Raw genomic sequence first — 21,503 nt, forward strand, 5'->3', positions numbered from 1 at the left:
AAACTTTCAGACGACCAGAGGATTCGGTCAGACCATGTAACTCCATGCAAGCCCTTTTAGAAGGTGTCTCTCTCTGTTTTACACTTCCCCGAATCCTTTACAACTCATTTAGAGATGCTGCAATTTCCCTCAGCATTCCTGCAGAGCAGGGTTTAGAAACACCCACGCCATGTCCTGCCCATCCAAACCTGGGGAAATTTAAATGAACATTAGGCAGATTGGTTCTCCTGTTGAAGGACAGAACCAAACAGCTTGAGCTGCCTGAAGGCAAAGTCCTTTGACTAATTCTGCTGTAAAGATGAATTTTGGGATTTGAACAATGTCTTGAAAAAAGCATGATGCTAAATTACCAGTAATAACCCCGTGTTCAAAAGTGGGCATCCACAGCATATGCCCAGTTCCCACATTTGGCTCGTGGATGCAGAGAGGCCATGTCTGCAGGCCAAAGCACAGGTTTGATTGTACGAATACGACTTTTAGGTCATGGCTAGATTACAAAACCTTCTCATGGGGACTTGTATGGACAGAAAAGCTTTTTCTCATCTGAAGTAATTTTGGAACAAAGTATAATTATTTTGCTATTAACTTCTGCAGGCTTAGGAAGATTGTGAAATATCCCCAAAGTCCACACCTCTAAATGACATTGTGATAGTGGTTAAAATCATTGGAGTAAGAGTGAATATTAAAGTAGATTCTGTTTATTGAGAGCTACTTCCAGCTACTGGAGAGCTGTGTATTGAGGGCTATTAATTAGCAAGGCACCGTGCATTAGTACGCACAGAGCAGTTTCACTGTCCTAGTATTTCATTCATCTTGCTCCGTCTTTCCCCTTCCATGGCCTCTCTGAGAGATACCAGTGAGGAGCCACAGGACATCCCTGAGCCCACAGCCACCGGGATGCTTTTATCTCCATTGCCACCAGTGCCTGGACTGGGCTTTTGTCCCTGCAGCCCACCTGCTCTGTGGTGCCTTTGTGCAACTGCACACTCTGGGCAGAGATAAGTGAGCAGACAGCCCTGGGCAGACCTGTCTGAGCCCAGCAGGTCTGTCAGTACCTGGCTCCAGGCAGCCTCTCCTCTGACAGCTTTATGGCCGATCCTAAAGAGAATCAATATGAGGGCAAGGGGTTGACAGTTCATTTTCTAAAGAGTGATCCATTGAGGGCCAATCACCAAGCAGTGTTTATCAGCCTTGGGAAGAGGCATTTTTTTATAGGGGGAGGAAGGGAAGGAATCATCTCAAAGCAGCTCAACAGGCTCAATTCTCCAATGTGGCGGCTCATAATTAGAAATCCAATGTATCCTGCTATCAATCCTACCTTAAATAATAAAGTGATCAATAAAAGTGGAGAGGAGATTAAGTCATCAAGCTCAGTGATGCTATTTTCTGTTGCAATGGCTTTTAATAAACCTGTCTCTCCACACCACATTTTCATATGTTCTGCTCTTCTTTCCTCTTGCCAGCATGGAGGCTTTGAGTTGGACACCCACACAGAGCGATCACAATGCATGTCTACTTTCCAGATACTACAATCATAGGCACTTAACTGCTCTCTAGGACAATTTAAAGAGCAAATGAAGAGGAGTTTGAGCACATTTACAGCTGATGCCATTAAACCGACCAATAGAGACTGACAAAATGTGCACCCCTCAGATCCCAGGCTTCAGACGCAGTAATGATAAAACCAGTTTTATCTCAAAGTTACACTGAGGCAAGATCATGCTGGTTTTTTTAAATGAGATTGAACACAAATATGAAGACAGAAACACTCACACTGTGTTTCTGCTACACTGTCCTCCCACTCACAGGATTGTTCCTGATGCTTGGGCTGAATTTGGGAAAATGAACAAGCACTTGGTAGAAGATTGTGGTGCTACGTCGATGAAATAACCATCGATCCAGTTCTGCTGTGTTACTGCATCTGATGCTGAATGACTGTGGCTTCCATTTTACAGTCACATCCTCTCACACAGGAAGGACTAACCTGAAACACTAGTGCAGACTCATAGACTAACACAAAAATCACCAGCATAGCAGTCTGATGGCTTAGTTCACAAAAGCGCCATTGTTTATTCCCTATCAGGAGTCAGTCCAAGAAAATCTACTGTACCCATACCCATCAAACTTAACTTAAATTACACTAACCACAAATCTCTAGCTGGCTTGCTTCTCAATGCCAGTTATTGGAATCAGCTTTGCATTTGAAGGGCAAATAGAGCTGGAACTATTGCCATTACATCACATGCTGCTTGGTACTAATGTCGAGAAGATCAAAGCTACATGGGAGAAGGCTTGTAATGCAAATGTACTGTTTATGATGCTAATCAAAGAATTTAGCTTTGTTTGGAGGAGACAAAAAGCTCTCTGATGAAAGAGAGAGAGGGAGAGAGAAGCTTAAGTTCTTACCTCCTGCTGATGACAAAGGCTGCAATGAGAATGACCACAAGAACAACACTGCCAGCCACTGAAACAAGAAGCACTGTGGGATTGGTACCATCGCCAATGATGGGGGAAGGAACTGAAAACAGAAAAGGGAACATTAGTGTCAGACAACCTCAAAAAATCAACCTAGGTAGCACTCAGTCAGCTTTCTGGCTTGTGAAGGCAGTTTAGAGTAGCACTCAAATCTACTTTCAGGCCTTTATTATATCGTCATTTGACACAATTTTCCAACAGGGTGCTAATGAGCTGAAGACATGATGTTTGATAATGATTTGGGAAACTTCAGTTCATCAGGAACAAGGACTCCCTCTCCTTCTCCCCTCCAGTGCTGCTCAGAGGGTATAATGGCTAATTTTTTTTTCCTTTCTAATTGCTTTCCACACTTCTTTCCTTCTCCTTTTTCTCTCAGTGGGGCTAGATGATCACTCCCCAACTGACAATAGAAGAGTAAGTTATTTTAAAATGTCTACCCCCCTCCTGATGGATTGTTTTCAGTTGTTAACATCCTGAATGATATTGCCACTAACTGGCATGACCTTAACTTGATTTAAGGAGACCTGTATGTCCAGAATAAAATAGGCTTGGTCACAGTGCTTTCTGCCACTGAAAAGCAAACATTTTGGGGGCTGAATTTGCATGTTTCCTTGAGCCAAGTGAAAAGCCCTACTGACAACGTAGTTTGAGCATTCTTGTCTTTATATGACTGTCTAAGAAAAAGTGCAAATATGGGAGCTGATGTAGGACACCTAACTGATCTGTGTCAACAGCTTGTAAAGAGGAGTAACAGGGTTCTATTCTTCTTAAAATATATTCCAGAAACGTGCAAACGCCTACATTTACAGGACATAAAATCTCTCAAGCATCAATGGCTTCCAAGTATTTATGGGGTGCATGTTTCCTTATGCCACAGTGAAGTACTGTCATTGCTAGAATCTAGAATGCAGCACATCCAAACAGATGTCTCATGCCAGCTTCACGGCCATGGAGGAACATTTTCTCAGAGCAGACACACCCCAGTCCAAGCATCCAACGGGAAAGTCCCAGCACACAGCCCCGTTACATCTGCACCCTCTGCTCGAGGAGAAGCAGAAGAATTCAGTGGGACTGTCCTTACCTGTGTTAGTTGTGAACTCGAAGGGCCCACTGAAGTCTCCATACCCTGCTGCTGTCCGGGCCCGCACGTGGAACACGTACGAGGTCAGGGGGTTGAGGCCTTTGATGTCAGTGTTCCTGGAGGCCGTTTTCACGATTCGGTAGCTGCGTTCGTTCTGGTCCTGACAACAGGAGAACACAGCGGTGATGGAGTGAAAATGCCTCCCTGCACAGTGAACCTGGAACCCCCACTGCCTTGCCAAAACTGTTGTGATGAAAGAGGATGAGTTAACAGTGAAGGAATTCTCAAAATACATCCTGAGGGCTCCTGCTGCTGGCCTTGCTCAATCCCCCTAGCACTGTGTGCTGCAGGGGGCTCTGAGCAAGCCAAAAAGGGAGGATGAGGCAGTAGGTATGATGCTCATATATCACTGATTATTTAAGAAATCACACAATGAAAACCTCTGGAAAACAGCCAAGCATTCAAATAGGATCCTATTGATGAACAGCACATTTTACTCACACATGCTGGCACTTTCTTTTTCTTCCTACCAGCCAGAAACCATATTTAAAAAATGATAACAATATTTTAAAAAAGAAAAAACTTAGAAAATATCTTCCAAAAAGTCCATTATTAAAAATTGATCTATTTTTGGCTGAAAACTTTATCAGAAAATGTAACAATCTAGCTTCCCTGCAGATCAGACACCTTTTTCTGTATGTGGAAACCAAGTAAGTGATTTTCTTTATTAAAAAAATTAGAAGTATGAGTGTGAATGTGAGAGACAGTGCACACAAGCAAGAGCAGGTAATTGTTCATTTTAGCAGAGAGCCTTCAAAGAAAATAGCTCTTTTCATAATTCCCTACTCGAGAAGTTATTTGAAGGAATAACATCTCTCTCTAACTTGGAAAGTATGAAGAATCTAATTTTCTTTCCTTATTCTCTGTTAAAAGCCAGCCAGTCCACACTATCACTCTAAGCAGAAGCTGTCAGCAAACAGATCTTATTATTATGACTCTGTTATATACTTCATTATTATACTTCTGTCTATGAAGTAAAGCTAATGTTTCACTTCTGCCCAACATTTTTGACTCTCATTATAAATGTGATTGCTATAAAAGCTCAGTTTCTAGGTAGGAAAGAAATAACAAAATAAACTCATACCATACAGCTGGAAGAGTCTATGAGTCTTACTCTTCCAAGCAACCATTCAAGTACATGAAATCCTTAACTGGATTTTATTAAACTGAATCTATTTGGTTTCAAATGATGGAATCCTATCTGGAAACAAACCGCAGTGGAATGAAGTAAAAAAGCTCTGCCCAAACCCAAAGGGAACTCCTTGCTTGCCCCTTTTTGAGCAGTACCTTTTCATAGTATTTGACTTCGTACTCCAGGATGACTCCGTTTGGCCTGTCAGGTTCCAGCCAAGCCAAGGCAACGCTGTGCCTTGTTATCTCCTTAGCCTGGATCAATGCAATCGGGGACGGAGCTGCCAGAAGAAAAAAAAAAACATTTTAAGTGATAATTTAGTTTTAATGAGGAAAATGTATTTTTAATTTTAACTTTCACAACATAAGCACTTTCAGAAACTGCGTTTTTCTTGGGGGGGTGGGGGCAAGGGGAAATTAGAAGCATGAAGTATATTTCCTGTTTTCTCTAACAAAATTACATTTAATCATCTCTAAGAAAGATTGGGTTTGGATCCTGGACAATACTAGATAGGTGGGTTTTGAAGTAACAACACAATTGTCTAAACACTGCAATGTTCATGATGCCCAGGTAAAAACCTTCATAAGAGATCAAGGTACTCAAAGGACCTCTTATTTTTGTTCTCTGTCATTTTGGTCCTCTTCTTCCATCTCCTAAAATTAACTGATGTTATTTCATTAGGTATTTACTTTACAGGAACTGTGAAGTTCCTGAGGTTCCAATCTGGTTTCTCTAAAGCTGAGAAAATATTGCCATTGAATTAAGTAAGGCCAGAGTAAAGCTGAATATGTATGAATTTGGGCCCTTCCATTAAAACCAGGAAACTTGTATTTCAGGAGTCTGAGCCAATTTGTGCCTCATAACTTGCCCTGCTTACACCCAAATCTGTGAGCAGTCCCTGGAAAATGGCCAAGGGTCAGATTCTGGCTTTGGTAGCTCCTTCCCAGCCAAAAGATACCAGAGACTGGTCCATTGTGTGCCGAAATGGCATCGCCTGACCCGGTCCCATGTGGCGCTGCATTGATGCCATGAATAGAAAAAGCAGGATTGCACCACCAAGGGAAAGGGCTGCAGCATTTTTGGAAAAACTCTACCTAGCAACAAGCTAAACTCCAAGACCCTTTAAACTGTATCTGTGTCAGTAATAAGGGCTGCAATGAAGGAGATAATGGAAAACATCTCTTTGTACACCGTACACTGTCTGAAGAGCCCCTGCTAATGCTGAAGTTCAGGTTTCTGACTGGCTGGAGGACAATGCCCTCTCCCTTTGCCTGTGATAGCAGCAGATTCATGGCTGCGCTGGGGAACGGGTTTTCTGAAGATTTATGAACCCGGCTGCCCCTTTCTTGCTGTTGCGTTGCTGTGTGGTCACGTCTCTAGCCAGCTGTTATCAAGCTCTTTTGATGCTGACAATAGCTGGTAAAAATGGCGGAGTCTCCAGGGATAAAAAGGGACATTCATGAAAATTTTAATCTTATCTAACAAAGCTGTCCTGTATAACCAGAGATTAGAGGTCTTCCTAAATTGAATATATTTCTTCTTTTGTCCCCTGACACTGTAGCTGCTCTTTTTTCCCCATTCCCCCTTCTTTTTTTTTTTTTGTTTCTTTTTTCTACCTTTAACTTTGGGATGAAGCTCCATGAAAATGTTATAAAGTTAAAAGTATCCTTGAAACAAGTATCTTTGAAAACTACCAAGAAAGACAAATAAATAAAACAGTCACTATAAATGAAAGGAAAATTGAATGTTGAAAGCCTCAACCTACTTGACCATATCAGACAGTTCTGATGGAAGTGAAAATAACTGGTAGACACCGCAGTCACAAAAGGGTGTCTCCTCTTGATGTGAAACCATCAGGGAGCTGCTTCCCGATTTACTATTTGACAGTTTGGCATCTCTGTTAGAAATGCCTCCAGAACCTTTATCTCTTTCTTCCTTGTCTGTCTCTCACAGGCAACGGCAAATACTGAATGACAGAGGAGACTATAAACACAGCCAACAGGGAGGATTCAGGTGTGCTCCATCAAATTATATCTGTGGCACAACTGCAAACCTATTTAATAACCTCACACTTCCTCAACAGAGAGTCAAACCTTTTTTTAATTCCCCTCTGCAATAAGAATACTGCTCAGCTAATAAATTAGAAATCAGATTTGTTACCCTGAAACACACGTGCACACATCATTACTGATAAACCAAGCGGAGAGAAATCTGCTTAGTTAATGAGTTTGCTGCCTCATGCAGGGCAGACAAGCAATTCTTTTTACTGAGAATCTGTCATTTATGCTGGTCTGACCTCAAGAATTGTAGAGAGAAAGTTCACTTTTTTCCCTCTATCCTCTCTTTAACCTCCTTGGTTTCCCATTTCATTTCGGCAGACATCTATATGGGAATTTAGTGAGTCCTTCAATATTGGGCTGGTAAGTGCTGTATGAAAACGCATTTCTTCTCTGTTGTAAAATGGCTATTTGCAGCAGAAGAATTTATATTAACTAAGCCTTCTTGTGAGAGACTCTTAGCTTAATATAGCTTAACAAGTGCTTTTTCCCATCTCCCAAAAATGGACAGCTGATCTTAGGCACTACACCATACTGGAATAAGCAACACGCTCCTGCCCTCCAGGACACAAAAAGCACTTGTACATCAACCCCTTCGTTACTCCTTACAATTTTAAGAATAGCCCTATTTTTTCCTTCCTGCCCTTTATAAGCAAATTCATTCCCTTAACTTTTAGTATCTTCCTTTATCCTAGATTCTGGAGATAAACCATTTGTTTCTTTGTTTTGACTGCACAACCTGCCTCTCTATATGCTATACAGAAATCCTAAGAATGCCAAAGTCCAACTACAGGACCGAGTACCAGAACTGCAAGAGGCTCTTCAGGAGCGACATCTCGGCAGCACAGACCTACAATGGTCTGTGCAATAGGGTAGTGAGCTGAAACTCTGAGGACCTTGAGGAACTGGACCCAGTACCCACAGGGAGTACTACGGTTATCCCACTGCACGGATACGATCCTCAGTTAACAATTCCCTTTTATTTCTGCAAGTAGCCCTATAAATAAGGTTTTTTTTTTTTTTACTTGTTTTTCAGGATCCACCATCTGACCTGAAAGACTGGACTCCTGGAAGAACAACAGTTTCTCCCTGCACATGTATTACCAAAGGGTGTAAGAGTCTGGTCAATATTGTCCAGGACAAAGAGGACATCAGCACTGCCAGCTCAACACGGCACTCCAGGCAGCAGACACAGCCTTCTGAGTAAGCTTGTGCAAAATATTTACATTCTTTGTTCTTCTGCCTTTTGCCTTTAAATTGCCTCTTAGGGATGATGTGAAGATAAACATGTAAGGTTGTAAAATGACGCTTTCATCACAAGCAGAATAAAAGACAAAATATTCTCTTCTATGTGCGTGGGCTAACTGATCATTAGATACACACATTCCTACCTAAAACACATTGAGGACAGCTTGACCAAAAAAGAGTAATGTACACAATTAAGATGTTCACTGTAAGATCCCACAAAATTCATGGAAAGGAGTGGGAGATAACTTTTTCTTTCACTTTTTGCACTTTCCTCCACCCTGCTCCCTTATGCTTGGAAAGGAGCAGGAAACAATGACTTGTTTCTCAATCATCACTGCTTACAACAGCGACCTTTCTGCCACACGTGCACAGACTGCACATACCAAGCACCAATTCTACCAGAACAGCTCATTTCACAGAATGAGCTATTTTGGTGCCTAAAAAGGGGTCCCCCCCTTGAACAAAAGCACCAAGTGTAACTTTCCTGAGTTCAAAGCTCAGCAGTTCCTCTCCCTTAAAAACCCCACTCCCTACTGATGTGAATGTTGCAATTTTCTTTCATCTACTTCCTCAATAACCTGCCATTAAACACCTACTAGTAGTTTTATTACCTCAGTTCTGAGCTTGCGGCCTACAGAGAGAGAAAGAGCACAGATGTACTACAAAAACTTCACCCAAATGCCATAAAACCATATCCCAAGGCTAGCAAGTGCTGAATTGTAGCAGTTTTGAGGCACTTTAAAGGATGGCAGAGGCAGAGTGTCAGTTTTTCATTACTGGTTCAAATTAGGAGGGGTGGGGGGGGAAAGGAAAGAGGAAAAAACCAGGAAATAAATAGATGCAATAAAGTCTCTGGCATGTAGGCATCCATGAGTGAAAACAGCCCTTTATAAAAGTACAGCACATGAGTACTCAGATATCAAAGATACACAATGCCCAGTGTTTTATTGAAGATGCCTTCTTACCCACAGCAGGGTTTACTTTCCACTCCCCATGATTTGAATTTAAATGGATCATGTTTACTCAAGGGGTCTTTCACTGACTGAAAAATATACCCACAGTTTGTACATTATCTCAGCTAAATTCAAATAACATATTTAAATTTAATTACTTGAAGCTTAGGGGTTTTCATGCTTTTCTTTATTCCCTCAATTGCACACAACACTTATTTGTTCTTATCAATGGCTATGCACTTTGTCAAGCATCAAAATTAAATGCTTGAAAGCACTAATGATGTTACTGTGATTAAGGGTTTTTACCTTCCAGGGTAGATACTAAAAGCCTGCTCCATTATTAATTACTTAAAAAAAAAAAAAAAAAAAGATAAGACTTCTGAGAATCTAACACTGAAGAAAAGTCCTCTTAGAAATCAAAACAAGACATTAAAAGATCTTCCATTAAAAGATCTTCTTTTGATTAGGACACAACATACAGAAGGGAACCTGGCACATTTCAGGTTTTCTCTTTGACCATTTACCTTGTAACACTGTGGGGGTTTATGCAAGATTTTGTAAATTATATTAGTAAATAATCTCGCAGCAGGAAAAGGATATACAGCACAAAGAATCAAATATGGTTTTAATAATTTCTAAAGGCAATGCTCTGGGTCAGATTCTGATAATTTTATTCATGTAAGAGGGCATCTTAATTAACTAGCTGTCACACTGACTTCAAATTGAGGGAAGAGAGAAATGTCCAGCCCTCTTTAGTTACATGTACCAGGATAAATTAAAAAGAAGGCAGTTCTCTCTCACAGAATCACAGAATGTTAGGGTTGGAAAGGACCTCTGGAGATCATCTAGTCCAATCCCCCCGCCAAGACAGGGTCACCTGGGCAGGTTACATAGAAATGCATCCAAATGGGTTTGGAATGTCTCCAGAAGGGGAGACTCCATGACCTCCCTGGGCAGCTGTTCCAGTGCTGTTCTTCCTCATGTTGAGGAAATTCTTATGTTTTAGTTTATAGTCATTGCTCCTTGTCCCATCACTGGGCACCACTGAAAAGAGTCTGGCACCATCCTCCAGGCACCCCTTTGAGACCTCATTGTTGCATTAATGAGATCTCCTCAGTCTTCTCCAGACTAACTAGGCCCAGCTCCTGCAGTCTCTCCTCATAAGGGAGATGCTCCAGACCCATCATCCTCTTTGTGGCATCCACTGGACTCTCTCCAGTAGCTCCTAGTCTTTCTTGCACCGAGGAGCCCAAAACTGGACACAGCACTCCAGATGTGGCCTCACTAGGACCAGAAAACATTTAAGCATGACCACAGTTCCAAACATATGGAAAGCATATGTACAAGCCACGTATGTCCATCAGGATAAGCACAGGAAAGGCTCCTGCACACATGTGAGGTGATGTGCTCTCACAGATTAGATGTCTGTGCACATCTGAAGAGCCAAGCTGGAGTCTGGCATTCCCATTCCTCACTGTCAGCATGACAGCTACGCCTTTCTCCGAGGGACCTGCCAGAGTCTGTGGGCTGCCTGTGCACTTTAAAAATTAACCACATGCATATTTGGGGCTTTTTTCATTATTCCCTCTGTAAAAGTGGAGCAAACATTTATACTAGTGATGATTGGACCAGGTTAAGACTTGGACAAGGAGCTAGAGGCCTGATTGCTCAACCAAGCCATTGGAAGCTTCCCAAGACATTCCCGAGTCCTCTGTCTTCCCACCGTCTGCCTCTCCTTCCCCCAGGAATGACGACTGGCAAGGAACACCTCCCAGCCTGGAGAGTGAGACACGCCAAGATTCAGGCCAGCATTTTCAAGCTTTTAGCGTTTAAAGCAAAGACTTTAAATCTCCGCCTCTGGAGTAAAGCGCCCAAGGTTATCCACCCACATGTGAAAATCCTGGCCGGCGCAGTGAGAAGCGGCATGACAGCTGAGCTTGGCCCCTTTCTTCCCAATCCCTTTAACCAGCCCTAATGCTGCTGAACTGAACTTTCCCTCCTTCTTGCTAGAAATTACACTGCTCAGGGAAAGCACCAGCTTGGCCACAGGGTATTCTTGCAGGACACCTTCATCCCAAACTGACAGGCACAAGGGATCTTCCCTTACTTTCCAGGCTCTGCAACTCAGTCACAAAGTTCTCTGAGAAAAACAAGTGACAGGCTCTCAAACCTAGGGACCAGCTCACATCAGTTACGCTTGTAATGATGTGTTCATAAAGAAAGGGGCTAGAAAATGAGATTTTAAAGACTGTTAACACAGTATTATTATGTTTTAAACATTTCCTCTGTTTTAAACTTTTCATTTCTTGCCTCTCCCAAAAGAACCTGTGCTGCAAATCTTGCCAAACCACAAAAGCTGGCTCTGACTTGCATCAAATCAAAAGCTTGAAGGAAAACCCAGGCTCTTAGCAGCAACAAATAGTAGTAAATTGAGGATTATTAGAGTGCTGTATTTTTACCACCTCAATCCAGCTTCATTTCTTGGTGACTTGCAGTGGCTGCTGAGGATCCACAAAGAGCCTGTGTGTTTTCTGGGCTGCACATCTGTGTCACTTTTAGCACAGACTACTTCAGCATACCAGAACTGCTCTAATTTAGATCAAAACTATTAAAGGAACTGAGATGACCACAGTTCCCTGTGGTTTACATCAGAAATGAAGGGAGAATGAAGAAGATTTTGCATGCCCAGGAGAGGGCTCGTTCTAGTGATTAAAGAGGGCCAGCTCTTGACAGCAATACATTATTTTCAAGTACAGGGCCCTCCAATTTTGAAGGCCAAATAATGATGTCAGCTCATGCAATGCAGGTCTGGAATTACTCCAAAGATTTGAATCTGCAAGATACAATCCCAAAGATTGCCTTAAACCAAAAGATTATAGAATCTACATAGCATTTAGCAAGAGATTTGTATTACAACTCAAGCATGGGGTCTGTTTCATCTGAAAACTGCTTGTTTTCTTTCTGCTAGCTTGCTAAGAAATCCTGTTGGCATGTTCTGACACGGATAACTTAATAGTTGCCAACAGAAACACGGCAGAATACTGTGTATTTCCTGTATGTATGAATGCCAGTTTAAAACAAACAGGAAAACAAGCCTTTCAGTCATAAGGCAATTTATAAAAATCTATCTGAACATCACAACCACTTAAAAACCCCAGCACCGAAACGTTTCTAAATGCTAGAATGATTAACATGGAAGGGTGAACACACTCAGAGCTGTGAGTTACTCTAGAAACTCCAGAGCTATAAGTAATTTGTTAAGATGGGGAATTAGTCAGCAGCTGTCTGACCTGAGCAGTTTTGGAGCCGCTGGTCACAAAGCAGGTCACGTTGCAGTTACTCTTCCCTCTAGTTGAGCTTGGAATCTGACCCAGTATAAACAACAATAAATTTTGTAGCCTAAAGAAGCCAACACTGATGCTCCACTACAATATACTGGATTGAGAGAAGCAAAAAAAAATGGGCCAGGCAGTCCAGACAAAGAGAGACTGCTGTGGGCCAGAGCTGTCACACTTAGAGGTGGGACCCCAGGACCTGAATTTGGGTGGAACACTTGTGGGAAGCACTGGCTGTACTTCCTCTTACTTCCCAGATGCTGGTCCAGCAAGCACAGGCCATCAGAAACCCCTGATGCTGTGCCACAATGTACAGCACCCGAGGACAGTGGCTCTGGGGGAGGTGGAAAAAGGAGTTAGAGACCATAACCCCTAGTTATTAAAGCAGATAATAATGTTGGAAATGGAGCATTCCCCAACAGTTCAAAATAAGTAGCGTAGAGGAAAATGCCCCACTTAGCATCATCCCCTCAGGACTACCCTGCCTCACCCACACACCCTGCTGTTCCTCCCAGGAAGCCAGAAGTAGCCACCAGAGGTAATGCCTCCCCAGAAACAGCCTGTCCTTCACCTGTGCACTGCTGCACAGGAGGATCTGCTGAGCTGCCTTTTCTAAATGAACTCCATTCCCCCCCAGCCCCTTCCACCACGAAATCAAAGCTACCCTTAAAGAAACACCAGCTGCCCTCAAATGAGACCCCTATCCAATTCTCTAAGCCCTTCCTCAAGTCAAACAACCATCCAGCTACTCCTCCTTCATTTTGCCATCCTCCTGCCCACAGCCGGAACAGTTAAGACATTTTTGCACACGCGTCATCAGTCAACACACAAGAAGGGAAGAGCTGTTCTTAAATTGTACATAACCAATGAAATAACTTACTGTATCTGCGCCCTGCAAACCACTTGTTGTGTCCAGCTTTCAAACCTCTTACAACAGTGCTTCAATAATCCGTAAAACAACAAAAAAATATTGACCTTGCTGTTTTAACAAAGCAACCCTTTGTCTCATAGGGCATAGGACAGCTCTCACCTGATGCCCCATGTCTGTATCTATCAAAAGAAAGCCTCATTTCTGCTCCCTGGTCCTTTCTTATACTTACCACCAAGTGACCTGAGCATGTGGTTATCCCAACAGTTAGGGCATAAAGCTTAACCCACTATGGGGCAAATGTGTGATTTGGCACACGAGGCAACACATCTCCTAACGCTGTTCTCCTTGGTTCTCACACAGTTACTTTTTATTTACTTGAAACATGGATGTCTAGATGATGTATATATATGTGCTAAATAACGTCCTTTGTCACTTACTTTCAGCATTAAGATTTTGTAAAAAGCGCTGCTTAAAAGCCTTTTTGAAATCCAGACAAACAGAAGCCTCTGCCCTACTTGCCACTTAGATGCCTTGGAAATAGTGAAGTATCTTCTAAACAAAATAAATAAATTAATGGTATGACGCATTTTGCTAAAGCAGCATTCGCTATTTTAATAAATAGATTTGGCCACATTGCCTCATCCTGGCTTCTGAAGTGCTTCAGTAATAGCACTAGACTTTGCCATTTGGGTTTCTCACATCAATCATCTAAAGTCAGAAATGGCAAGATTCTTGGGGGAAGAAAAAGTAACAAAATTATGAACATTTTACTTCCACTGTGATCCACAGCTCCAACAGCAACTGCAGGCTGGGTCTCAGCCATGTCCTCCTGAGCCTGCAGCACCCAACAGAATCCAAACCCAGGACTCACTCAACAATAAAAATCACAATTCCCATCTTAACACTTGAGAGCATAAATTGTTTCAAAGTCACCGAAGTTAAGGAACTCCAGCCATATTTAGTTTCAGCTCCATCACAGAGAGGCTGTTGCAGAAGGTTTGCATTTACACATTTACATTTCAGCTGAACGAGCTACAAATTTTAATTATAGTTGATATTCAGAGTGTTCAGTTGGAACTCCGGTGAAGTACCTTCTGTACAAAGGTTAGATGGATTTTACATGATACAATCTCTGCTGTTGAGAATGCCTGAGATTGAATCAAGGTTTGGGTTTTCTGGGCTCATGTTAGTAGCACTTTGTGAAAGACACTGGTCTGACAGCACTTGGAGATCCTCATTCTCCCAGGATGCTGCAAGACACTCTGCCATACTCCCCATGAAAGTTCCTCTTCTCCAGGGGAAAAAGATACTCTGTGCTTTTGGAAAGTACCACAGAGGATCAGACTGCAGCACATTTAACTCACACTTGGAGCTCTCCCACCAGGTTCTTTCACTGGAACTGAATTAAACCCCCTTTCCTTCACCCACAACGGGCAGATTTGTTCAGGAAATTAAAAATCATTAATAGACCCGATGAGAGAAAAAAAGCTCTGCACAGTGTTGCTGCAAAAAGCAAAATTACCTATGTTTGCCATTCATTTAAAAAAAAAAAAAAAAAGTGATGAGGTACAAACTGGGGAAGAGCCCTAAGCTTCCTGAAACGCATAAACCTTAAAATTAAAATCTTACTTCATGATGTCAGTAGCCAATTACATCATAGGTGGCACATAATTAAACTTATAAAGGGGTTTCATTATTTTGGTTTTATGCTGGATACAGAAAACCAGTGCATTATTCGTTTTAAAATTGTGTCAGCTGGAAAAACCCCAAGTGGAATCAGCAATTAAATATTAAAGGTGACTGCCTCAGTATAAAACACTCCAAAGAATAATTGGTTTCCTGTGCATTGCAAGTGCCATTACAAAGTCTGAAAAATTTCAATCCTAAAAATAAATAAACTAAGTAAATAAAAATTTAAAAAAAAAAAATTCAACCTCATGAAGTTATGAGGCTTTTAAGCTGTACAAAGACCAACCAGTATTATGTCCTGGAGAAGTACTGAGCTACAGTCTGGGCAAATAAAAGCCCACGAAAACAATAATCCCAAATTCACTCAGCAGTCACACAGACTGGTCTGTATTCTGAGTTTGGACCTTCGTTTCTAGTCCCATATTGCAGCAGGTAGGATGATACTCTGGTTAAAGCAAAATGCCACTTGTGCAAGCAGTGCTGAGAAGTCTCCCTTTGAGCCCAATCCACCCTTTTCACATCAGTTTTTCCCAGTCCTTCCATAATTGCAGCTTTAACCTTCAGCACAGGCAGCAGTGACAGCAAGAGGCTCTTGCAAAGGCACCGCTGGGTCTGCACCTCCTGTCTGAGGTATCACAGAGAGCCCACAAATCCCTGCAGCTCCTTCAGGACTCCCCTTGGCTGCCCCATCCCAGAGTGCCCAGGGAGCTTGAAAAACATGGGATTTAATGCTCAGCCACTTACATATTCCAGTCACTTTCTGCCTTATTTATGTGCATGCACAATATCCTGATAAACTATATGGGAGGCTGCGGCTATTCCATCTGCATTCCCTTTTATGCTCGAAAGATAAATTGGGGCTGATTCAGAGGACAGATTTAAAGAACGCAGTCTGTTACCGAGACAAGCGCAATCTTCCCAGGGAGCCCTTGTAGCGGGTTGTCTCCAGATCATGCCTTGATTTGTTTGCTAAAATAAATGGGACAGCACACAAAACTCAATTCATACACGAGACACCTCTTCCAGCCCACTATGCCTTCCTATTTTGCTTAGTCAAAGCTGTCTTGTTCTATTATCTCTTGATAGGACCACTTAACAGCAACATAGAAAATTAAAAATAATAAAAAGCTAATTAAAAATTTCAGTGCTTCCCTTTTAGCCTTCGGTCATCTATGGAAATGAAAGACATTTATATCCAAAGCACATTACAGTTTAAGGGTTTTTTCTGTCTGTAATAATCCATGGATACTTTCAATGGATTTTAATACAGACAAAACCAAAGATATTTTATGGAGCAGTAGAAGAATTTAATAAAAAAATCAGAATCAGTCAATCGTCTTTTTAAGACTAGGTGATAGAATTCAATAGCATGGATAAAAGTCCTAATAAACTCTGCGGGAACAGTTCAGAAGGCTGAGACAAAAGCTATCATTTCCTTTTAAATTAACAGTAGGATTTTTCCATAAGGGATGGTTTGAAATACAAATGACCACAGGAATAAAATACAAATGCTTGAGCTTCCTACATCTCTCTTGACTGCATTTTAAAAAATAAATACAAAACCATGGTCAACTTTTGTTATCACCGGTTTCCAAACCACAACTTTCAGAGACCCTGAATCCAGTCTCAGAGTGCACTCGAAGTTCCGGGGCTCTGGCTCTTGAATTTAGTAATGAAGGCAGATTACCTTAATCTAAGGAGACGCCATGAAATCCTTCAAGTGGATGCAGAGAGAGGCTACGCATTTGCCCACTTTGTTTGGGAGGGGAAGCCCACTGGAGCCCTGCCATGATAATAAAGCGCTCCCTGCGCACCAGTTCACACGTGGGGCTAAATCTGAAGTGACATTTCTCAATGAAAGAAGCAGTATTCACTCGTGTGCTCAGCATTTTGATGTCCACCAGAATCTGGCAAACATGATTATAGAGAACCAGCAGGCATGCCACAGCTCTATTTAGCCCTCACGGTTTAAAGCAATGCTACGCAACATATAAATAAAATATAACGGGCTGCCTTGGGATGGCATTCTGGGAGTGGGATTTCATGAATATGGATGGCCTTGACATACATTTCACAAGGACAGAATATCTGAAGCAGAGTGGGCTGCATTACCGACCCTTTGGGGTCAGTTCAGCATCCTGCCCTCCAAACTATGAGCCAATGCAGAAACTTTTGGGCTTCAGGGACTAGCTGTGTTTATTTGTGCTACTCTGCATGGCATTTTAATTAGTAACTGTGTGGATTTAAAAACTGTGAATGGACACACAGGGGTAGTTGTGAAGCCTAGCTTTTGTGTTTCTACTCTCTCAAAAAATCCTGTTTGAGGACACCAGCAGGGGGTTAATGGAACCTTTGATAAAGTTCTCCGAAGCCTTTTATTATTGCTGAACTACCAACTGGACTCTGCTGCCTCTCTGGCTGCTTTCCAATTAATTTAGTCATCTGCAAAAACAACTAGAGAATTTAGAAGCCCATCTTAACATCTAGTAGGCACAAACATTCTTGGGCAAATTCTCTTTCCACATGAAAATATTTCTGTGCCAATTGTTTAAGGGAAGTGCTCATACCGATCGTCAAGCTCCATGAATGGGAAATGTCAGTGTGCTGCCGGGGAAAGTGAGCACACAGTCAAATAGTCCAGAGCAAATAAAAGCTGCAGGACCACATCTCCATCTCCGTCAGTTTGGTAACTATCCATCTGTACCAGCAGCACTGAGACCAGAATTTTATGCCTCCTTGAAGTAAACTTATACGACTTAAATATATCAACATTCCCCAATGCTGAAATTAAGCATTTCTTTCCCTAGAAGGATGTGTAACTAACCTCCATTTTCCATAACAAACCACGAGATCTTTTAAAAAATGTGACCAAACTTTTATTTAAATGCTGCAATTACATCTTGGCTCTATCTGACATGCAGCTTGTCTAAGCTGTTCGCTGAACCCTGAAGCTGGTTATTTACTAAGGATCTTTAGAAAGCACTTTTTTATTTCCTTCCAACCAAGACTTGTATCCCCCACCTTGAATACAAATTCATGGAAATGGGTGGTGCAGACAGCTTTGCCAGAAAGCAAGCGGTTGTTATTTTAATTATTATTTCTTTGTGGAATGCTGCAGTTACCTTAAAATAATAATAATTTAATCCTTCTCAACAATAGTTTTCCCGGTTTTGTTTTTAAGACAGGAGCACGTATGCCTAACTACACATTTATTACAGACCATCAGTTAAAGCCTCTGCAAGAACACAGAGCTGTTAAGAAGAAACTCCCACTTGCATCTGCCAGCTTGGAGAAGCTCCTTACTCAGACACTTAAACTTACACACGTAATTAAACGTGCAGCAGAAGAAACCTGAGGCGGTCAACACATGACATCTTCAAGTCTCTGAGAAATCTCATGTTCAATGCTGAAATTTGCCCATCCAAAAGTATTCCCCACTGTTCACTTCCATGCAATTCCCAAATTTCTAGCACTAGGATCACTTTTCTTTCTGCATCTCCCACTGCATTAATATTTGAAAGATCTGTGGTTTCCCAAAATACATCATTTGGTTTGCTTCAGAAGTCGTCGCAGTAACTCCTTTCAATGTAAGTCTTCAGATATCAAAAGCCAAAACATGAGTCCCTTGGAAAACCAAAGCAGGGGAAGAAAAGGCAGGTGGCTGTCCTGCACAGCCTGGCAGGTCACCTCACTGATCAGGGCAGGTGAAACCCTACAACAGTGGACAGCTGGTCCCAACCCTCCTGCTTGAACAAGCATGCGCAGGGGGGATCACTGCTCATGTCTAGCAGAAAAATGTGAAGCCTTAGAAACCTCACCAATTTATATTCAAAATGAGAAAGTTGCATATAATTAGCCTGGAATGCTGCAAGATCTTGTAAAAAATCACTCGGAGTGTCACACTCATGGATCATCCCTTTTCCAAGTCCTTGCTTACTAGTTTTTATTTTCTTTCCTACGGAATTCAGGCTTAACACAGCTCCATTTGGGGAATAAGGAGACTGCTGATCCATCATCCTTAGTACAAACACCTTAAAGCAAAGTAAGAACACCCCTTTTGCAACTCCCCATTACCCTGGCATTTTACAGAAAAAATAATGCAGCAGCCAGTAGTATCACACACACTTCCCATGCTCTGGACAGCTGGCATGCATCCAGACGTTTGCCAAGAGATTATTTTAAATCAGGCTTGTGGGGAACTGGGTGGCCAGGGTACTGTGACTGTTTATACACACCCAGCTACGTGCATGAGTTTCCTCACGGGTTTGTGTGCCTGAAAAAGGACTATTGGAACAGACTACTTGCATCCTTTGGCTGAGGGAAATAAGTAACTGGAAAGGGTGGGACTGTGCTGGTAGCAAGTACTTAGAATAAAAATAAGAACTCAATTGACTCTTGGATGCCTGTGAAGGCTACAGCCAGGCCAGCTGTGCCCAGCACCTGGAGTGCCACTCGCTCTCCTGCTTGGGCAGAGGCTCGAACTCACCCTCCTGCACTTCTCCCGGGCTGGGCCATCCAGCCTGATGTCACCTCAACACTTTCCAAAGAGTCGAAACGCTCCTGAGGAACAGCCTGGCCCAGCACCTTAATCCCTCCCTCCACAAAGCCCTGAACCCCACCAGCACAGCCCCATCCCGACATCACCCACAGGAACAGGGCAGGAGTGGGGCTGGAGAGCCCACCAGCCGTGGAAGGGGAGCTGACTTGCACAAGCCTCCCGACAGCCTCACCAGGGACTAGGGAAGGGGGATGCCACAACAGAAAATTACTTATTTTGCCAGCTTACACTATTTCATAGGGTCTGCGAAACTGTGACATGAGCGCATGATGAATTCTGTCTTCACATCTTTCCCCAGCTATTTGGAGATGAAGTCTTCCTTGGGGTTATACAGCCCTTCAAAAATTATGTTTCAACACAACAATAAACAGCTCTTCACCAGGACTGCATTTTAAAAAAGGAACATTTTTTGCAAGAGCTGGGCATAAAACTAGCCGTCTGAATGACTACAGACCTTGCAATTTTTAAAATCAAAATTAACTTCTTTCAGCACCTATCGATAACATTCTTAATATGCACATAAATATCACCACACACAAAATCAAAAAATGTTATGTTCACTCTCAGCAAACAGAAATGATTTACTATTACTTACACTGAATCCAGGACTATACTCAAAGAACATGAGGGAGCTCAGAGAATCACATGGATCGATCAGCCTTCAGAGTAACTGTTAATTTTATTTTCCAGTAGTAGTTTAAGGCTGTTCATGCAGCCACCTAAAGAAAGCTCTGTGACTGAAATCTACTCAACGCTGTCTTTTGATGTTTCACTACAGAGCAATTCTTTGTAGGTAAGTTATAAATATCCAGGAAAATAGTACATTAAAAAGAAAATACTAAAATCCTTAGCTTTCCTGGCCTTGGCATGAGTTACTTTTGATCTGCCTGAGCAACTACTATTTTTTTGACATGAGGAGTGCACACTGACCAAGGGCAATGTATGTTCATGAATTTTTACTGACTGCAAATGTAGCTCAGCACAAGCTAAACCACACTGGCATAATGTAAGACCTTATATGCATTTTCCATGCTGTTCTGTACAACACGTGAGGAATGCTAATCAGCATTGGAAAGGAAACGTGGGCTTTCAAAGAAGACCTACGGAAATGCAAAATGGAAATATATATTCCCCTACCAAAAAGTCCAGAGGAATTTGCGAGTCATAGCTCCCACTTCTTTCCCCTCTACCCCTGCCATTTCTTACTTGAAACACCACCATCCTTCAAAGGATTGGGATCTTTCAGGTTTGGGGTATTTTTCCTTTTAGTAAAGGAATTAAGAACATAACAAACAAACCTAAAGGCTAAATAAAACTGAGTCTGAGTAACAGCTGACATTTCCTTTCCTTGCACTGGAAGTCAGTATTTGGGTTCATTACAACTGTCCTAGAAGAATACTCAATTCACACAGATCTTCTCAGCGGTGCTCAAATCCTGGTGGCACCCTGACCCATTTTAGTTCCTGCCTGGAAATGGATACCGAAGCACTGCAGGGCTCTGAGTGACACTGAGGGACCGGGGGAGCACACAGAAGAGGGGGAAGGACTGCAGCACCGCCAGCCACCCCACTCTGCCCAGAGATGAGGCAGCTCTGAGACAGGTGAACACACGGCCGCACAGGCCAGGGGTGGGGCACTGCACAAAGCGGCTGGGACGAAGAGTGACAGCAGGAGGAGGAATAACTGAGACAGAGAGCCCGAGATACTCTCAAGAAGGGTCATTTCTTGATCCTGAGCACAGGCAGCTTGAAAACATCCAGTCTGATGCAACGGGAGAAAGAGTAGGTTTATTTATTTATACTGTATTTTCATCCTAATTGGCACGTCCTGCATCCATCTAGCTCTGCCCGTCCACTTAAGGAAACACGGAGCCCCAGGTAACCTAACAAGGTAACAAATCACCAGGCAGTCTGTTTATTCAGAAGCATCAACTGCTTAAATTCCAACAAGCAAAGGAGCGGAGCAGGACACCTATCCCTCATAAAATGCAAACAAATCAAAGGGAGCCAAGCAAGCAGGATAATAAGTTTGGATTTTAAATCTC

The 21,503-nt window shown here is 42.3% G+C and overlaps 1 protein-coding gene across 1 annotated transcript in view; it reads right to left on the minus strand.

The window, feature by feature from the left end:
* EPHA4 (EPH receptor A4) overlaps positions 1 to 21,503 on the minus strand; it is a 104,594-nt gene that overhangs the window by 22,349 nt on the left and 60,742 nt on the right. Inside the window, exons 6-8 of the mRNA XM_048314392.1 lie at positions 4,904 to 5,028; positions 3,557 to 3,716; positions 2,407 to 2,518 (exon numbers count right to left, since the gene is read on the minus strand). Of these exons, the coding sequence (XP_048170349.1) occupies positions 2,407 to 2,518; positions 3,557 to 3,716; positions 4,904 to 5,028 (397 nt within the window). The remainder of the gene's footprint in view (positions 1 to 2,406; positions 2,519 to 3,556; positions 3,717 to 4,903; positions 5,029 to 21,503) is intronic.

Source organism: Corvus hawaiiensis, chromosome 10, assembly GCF_020740725.1.
Source record: "Corvus hawaiiensis isolate bCorHaw1 chromosome 10, bCorHaw1.pri.cur, whole genome shotgun sequence".
Lineage (NCBI taxonomy): Eukaryota > Metazoa > Chordata > Aves > Passeriformes > Corvidae > Corvus > Corvus hawaiiensis.